General features: G+C 31.7%; 1 protein-coding gene across 1 annotated transcript; it reads left to right on the top strand.

The window, feature by feature from the left end:
• Positions 1-3,455: 3,455 nt before the first annotated feature.
• Positions 3,456-5,461, top strand: K444DRAFT_660655 (uncharacterized protein; the record flags this gene model as incomplete). The annotated part of the gene is made up of 4 exons (XM_024886492.1): positions 3,456-3,646; positions 3,697-3,771; positions 3,841-4,891; positions 4,951-5,461. The coding sequence occupies exons 1-4, from the start codon at positions 3,538-3,540 to the stop codon at positions 5,459-5,461; spliced, it is 1,746 nt and encodes a 581-aa protein (XP_024741058.1). The 5' UTR covers positions 3,456-3,537.
• Positions 5,462-6,301: the final 840 nt, after the last annotated feature.

The raw sequence follows: 6,301 nt of genomic DNA, 5'->3' as shown, positions 1-6,301 counted from the left end.
TATAGAATAATTATATATTACTAGATCTAGAAAAGCTATATATAATAGCCTAAACTAAAAGTAATATCTAAATATTATAAGACGACTTCTTTTTATATTATAGAAAACTTTATATTATAAAAAACGAAATACCTTCTGAACTACTTTTATAAATTACTCTAATTTATAAAATATATAATAAATTCTTTTTTAGATATCCTAGATATATAAAGCTTTATTAGCTATTAAAAAAGTAATATTACTAGCTATTTATAAGTAAGAATATTAATTAATACTATAGTAATTATTATATTTATAAGAAATTATATATATCTAGAAATAAGAAGCCTAGTTTATTTTATTTTTTTCTAGTTTTTAATTATCTCTAGTAATATATTATTATAAACTTTAAAAGCTATTTAGAAAGCAAATCGGGCTATAATATAATTATTATATTTATAAATTACTTATTTAAATATCTAATTATAATTCTAGTATAAGATATAATTATAATTAAATAGCTAGTACTTTTATTTTTATTTTATATAATATACTAAGTAAATATTCTAGAAATAATTATATTAGATTAGGAACCCTAATTTATATCCGATTTTTAAAGCAAATTCTATATAAGAATTAGTATAAAGCTCAAGTTTTTTATAACTAATTATTCCTAAATAAATAAATAAATAAATAGAGATTATTAATTAGTACTTTAATTAGAGATTATACTTATATATTAATTATTACTAGAATAACTAGAATAAATAGATTATTATAATTAATTATTAATAAGCCTTTCTTTAGTATAAAACTATTAGCTAGTTTTTATTTATAACTAAAAAAAGCTATAAGTTTTATATTTCTCTAAACTAGAACTCTTTTATTAAAGCTAACTTACTTAAGGAAAAGCTAAAGTATTAGTAAATTAATTATATAAATTATAGTAACTTATTTAAGGCTATATAAAATAAATATAAGAATAATATATAATATAAGCTAATAAATATTATTATTTAATTAATTTTAAAGTTAGAAATAAAGTATAAATTATTATAAAGTACTAGAAATCTAATTATTTAAACTAGAAGTTAGGGAACTAAATAAAGAACCTATTTGAGATTCTAGAATAATATAGCTATTTGTTTTTCCTAAAATTACTAGAAACTATAAAAATATATCTAGTTTTTTATATAAAGAAGCTATAAAAAAACTTCTAGAATTCTTTATTAGATTAAGTAAATCCGGAACTATTTCTATTAATACTAGAAAATAATAAATAAGAATATAGCATTAAACGGGTTATTATAGCTAAGCTAATAAGAAATAAACTAAAGTATAGAATTTAGTAAGTTAGTTAGGATAAAGATTTAGTATAGTATTTAGCTTTAGTATTAAATAATAGCCTCCTGGTTTTATAAAGTTTTTATAATAATAATATTAATATATTAGAACCTCTATAAAACCTATAATATTAGCTAGACTATATAAAAAATAATACTTATCTAGAATTATACAGAAATAATAATAAATCTTTCTAGGTTATATAATAAAGATACTAGTCTTTTATATATAATATTTATATCTGAAATACTAGTTTTATTTTAAGAAAAAGTATAATACGAAATTAGATAAATTAATAGCTTTTATAAAGCTTAGAAACAAGTTTATTATAAAGGAAGAAATAATATTATAATTTCTAAATATCTAATATCTGAGATATCTTACTAGATATTAAATGCCTTCTAAATATATATAATATAGCTATTTTATTAGGGAAATATACTTGAAATATACTAGAAATATTTAAAAAGCTAAGTTTCTTTAGAACTAATATATTATAGGATATATATATTTCCTTATAGCCTCTTATATTCTAGTTTTCTTTTCTTTAGCTTTAAATTATCTTTATAAGAAATCTTCTATTTTACTTTCTAAGCCCTAAATATTATATTTATAATAAGCTTATATTTCTAATTATTTATTTAAATAAGAAATCTAGATATATTAGTATTTATATTTTAATTATATTTTATATAGAAAGTAATAAAAATTAGAAAACTAAGTAATTTTTAAATCCGGTTTTTGACTTTTAATATTTGATTTATAATATATATTTATTTTATTAAAAATTGCCTATATATTATATTTTCTTTTCTTATATCTTTATTTATTATTATTATTTAAAATATTACTTTTTCTTTAATTCTTATTTATATATATATAAGAGAGAGATAAGAGATAAGAAGCAGATAGGAATAAGGATAAAAGAGAGAGAAGAGAGTAAAAGGTAAGTAAAAAGTGAAAAGTGAAAAGTGAAAAGTGAAAAGTGAAAAGTGAAAAGTGAAAAGTAGAAAGTGAAAAGTGAAAAGTGGAAATCGAGAAGTGAGCTTTAATACATGTAACTTGCAAGGAAAAGGAAGCCCTATAATTATAGGCTATTTATTACTAAATTTTAGGGCCACGATTACTAAATTATAGGCTATAGGTACTAAAAATTTAGTGCTTTATAATATAAATTTTTAGTAAGATTCTTTTGCCTTGCCCTTCCCCTCTTCTCCCTTTCCCCCTCTCCTACCCTTATACTTATAAAGAGAGCGAGAAGAATTAAAGGAAGGAAATATTTGAAGTAATAATAGAGGCACAGGGAAAGGAGGCATAGTATGATACCCCTTCGTCCGGTGAGACATTGCCAGGCGCTAGCAAGGGGGGTGTGGCTGCACGCAAGCCTCATCTCGCTTTATTTCTTTATTGTGCTTCAAGAGGCTTGCGTGCAGCCACACCCCCCTTGCTAGCGCCTGGCAATGTCTCACCGGACGAAGGGATAGGCATAGTGTGTGGGTGTTTGCAATTTTTGATGGGGTGAGCACGTGCCACAAGTGGGACATCAAAAGGTCTTCTGATCCTTACGGCTTTCCGTAGCCTCAACCGTGCATGGGCAGGGAGTCAAAGCATACGAGGCGCAGGGCATTAAAAATAGTTCATGTTTCAGAAAAAGCCAATAATACCCAACCATATTACTCTCCCCCCCCCTCTAGTGGGTTCCCGCAAAACCCGCCTGGCCGGTCCAGTTGCCATACCAAAAAAACCCCTGCACTTGGATCCACTATTACATTTATTTGGGGGGGGGGGGGAGTACAATAATTCCGCACAATATTATCCACTCGTCCGGTGAGGCATTACTAGCGTATTAGCCATAGCTGTGGTACTTAATAAAATTCCAGAAGCCACCTTTTAAATATAATTTACTGGTGCCACATCCTGTGGCTAATACGCTAGTAATGTCTCACCAGACGGGGGGTAGAGAGTTAATTTTAAAAGTGGGTCCAAGTGCCCCTGAAACCCTCCCTTTCTTTGGAGATGGACGGTTTTCATTGCCGCGCGCCTTCGTAAGGTTAAAGCTAGCAAGGATTCAAGCAGTTCCCACTTTCTCTCCTGGATGCGTTCTATTTTGTCCTTTGGCTTACAATTTACCTTTTATGTTCCTCATCGTGCCCAAAGTATCGCTTGTTTTCTGATTGTCTTGCTGGATTCTTGCAAGATCCGACAATTTCCAGTATGCGTTCCTCATTTACATGGCATTTCAGCCTGGTGCTGTTCCCAGTGATCTGTCGTTCAACCGTTCCAGCCGCTACTGGTGATATGTGCTTTGCGGACGACGTGCGCGGTGAGTGCCTAACACTGTTCAAACTATGGATAACTACTAATTTCCCTTAGCGACTATCCTCAATGATGTGCTCTACTTTATGGGAGGCACTTACTCATTCGTGAATGGCGATACAACATCTAATGGTGAGCGTCATTGGAAGGCAAATTGAAATCGTTTTACAGACTCTGTCTAACTTATACGTACTTCAATAGAAAAATTCCTGTACTACCTCAACCTAACGACAAGTTTCCCAGTCGAAGGCTATATACCTGTCAACTCTCTGCACTCCATCCCCGTACCATCTTTTGTCGAATCCACAAATCAAGGCGCCTTCTTTACATCCGGAGATATATTGTACTCCTACAGCACCGGTTCTGCCTTCCCAAATGCAACGGACACCATCATATCCTACAACACCGTTACAGATACGTGGTCCAACTCAAAGGTCTCCGGTGGTGCGTTCAATATCGCAGGTCGCAATGGTGGTTTTACAACCACCAATCTGGACACGGGAATGGGTTTCTATTTGGGAACGGGATCCCCGGGGGATCAAAACGGGTGGAATCTTCAGGGATTACTGGTTTTCAATGGCTCTGACTCCAATGCCCTTAAATGGGCGAACCAAACAGACAACGCACCAAACATTGATACCGGTAGCATGGCGTACATTCCATTATCGAAAGAAGGAGTCTTGCTCGCTTTCGGGGGCGTCGATACTACTGCAACAAGTGATTTGTTTCAGAACAGTTGCTGCTATGGAACTAGGGACATGTCAATCATCAACGTATACGATATCGCTACAAACACCTGGTATTCAGTTACAGCATCCGGCCAAATCCCACCCCAACGCGAGCTAGCATGCTCTGTTGTCTCGGCGAGTCCAGATAGCTCTAGCTTCCAAGTTACCATGTATCAAGGCTGGAATCTACTAAAAGGCCAGGCATTTGAGGATGTGTATGTCCTTACAATACCTTCATTCCGCTGGATCAAGATTAGTGATACGGGAAATACCGAGCAGGAGCTGGGGCAAATCACTGGCAGATTTGGTGGTGCGTGCAGTATTTGGAACGACAGACAGATGATTGTGGTTGGAGGAGGTTTCAGGATTGGAGACACCCAGGTCAATGGAGGGACCAGTTGCAATACGTCGTATCCTGCTATAAGAGTGTTGGATACGAGTACCTATGCTTGGCAGACTCAGTTTCAGTCAGATCTGGGAGCATACGAGGTGCCGGAACCGATGTATAATCTAATTGGTGGGAAGTAAGTTGTGTTCACTTTCCCTTTATTCTTGGGCCTAATGCAAAAGGACACGCTGACAGCTTATTCTGTAGTGCATCAGGTGGAGCCACAGCCACTGGCCCAGTAGGTGGTTTCAACAACACCGATCTAAATAAGATCTTTGCCCTCACTATTAAAAGTCCCACATCAACCAGCAATACACACTCGTCAACACCAACATCAGCAACAAACAGTTCATCGCCAAATTCCTCCAATAGCCCTACACACAAATCAACTCCAATCGGGCCTATCGTTGGCGGTATTATTGGTGGCATCGCATTCCTCGCGTTCGTATGTGGCGGTATTTGGTGTCTAAATAGACATCGTCGCCGACCAGACTCTGGTACCATCTCGAGCACGAACACATATAAAAAGGCGGAGTTGGATGGAATCGGGGAATATAGAAAAACTGTAGGAGAAATGGGAGTAGGCAAAGATGTTGAACGGAGTGAGTTGCCGGGTCGAGAAAACGGAGCAGGTCAAGCTTTAGGACGGGGTGAGTTGCCGGGTCAAGAATTAGTATACGAATTACCCGATAGAAGGCCCTATTGAAAGACGTTTGCTTGCCGCCGCCTGAATCATGTTGAAAGGCGCCAAGCTTATGGTGCCTAAGGCAGCGAGGGGGCAGAGAGACTAGTGGATTTTGTACTTATATTAAGGGGCTTCCTAGCTATTAATAATGAGTCAAGGTTTCCAACTACCTCAATTTAACAAAGCACTCACAATAGGCTATTACTTAGCCAAGATAGCGTGGAGAGCAAGTAAGCCAGGCAAATACAGTTAAATAAAATAAAAAAAGAAAGCTTATTAGCTAAAGAAAAGTATAAGTTTTAATATTTATAATTAAATAATTTTATATAACTTATATTTTTAAGTAATACTTTAATCATAGCCTAATATTATATAAATTTGCTTTAAGATATAAGTCTTTTATTATAATAATCTAAGAGGCTATTTTTTATAAATAAAATTAATAAAATTTAATAAATTATAAAATAATTATAAATAATTAAAATAATAAATTAATATAATACTAAATTTTATTTCTTTTTTAAGATTTAAAAAGATTTTTTTTTAAAATAAAAGGCTTTAATTATATATATATATATATTAAAGAAATATAAATAATAATAAAATAATAAGATATAAGAATTATAAATTTATTTATTTAATAATTAAAGCTTATTATATATAATTTATAATAAAATATTATATAAATAATTAAAATAAGATATAATATAAAATAATACTTATAAATATAATAAATTTTAATAAATAATTTTAATAAGAAATTAATTTATATCTTATATTAAAAATATAATTTACTATATTTTAAATAATATAATATAAGTAATATTTTTAATAAAAAACCTAATTTGTAAATAGCTATTA

Source organism: Hyaloscypha bicolor, assembly GCF_002865645.1.
Source record: "Hyaloscypha bicolor E unplaced genomic scaffold K444scaffold_42, whole genome shotgun sequence".
NCBI lineage: Eukaryota > Fungi > Ascomycota > Leotiomycetes > Helotiales > Hyaloscyphaceae > Hyaloscypha > Hyaloscypha bicolor.
This window is presented reverse-complemented; position numbering and strand designations above follow the sequence as displayed.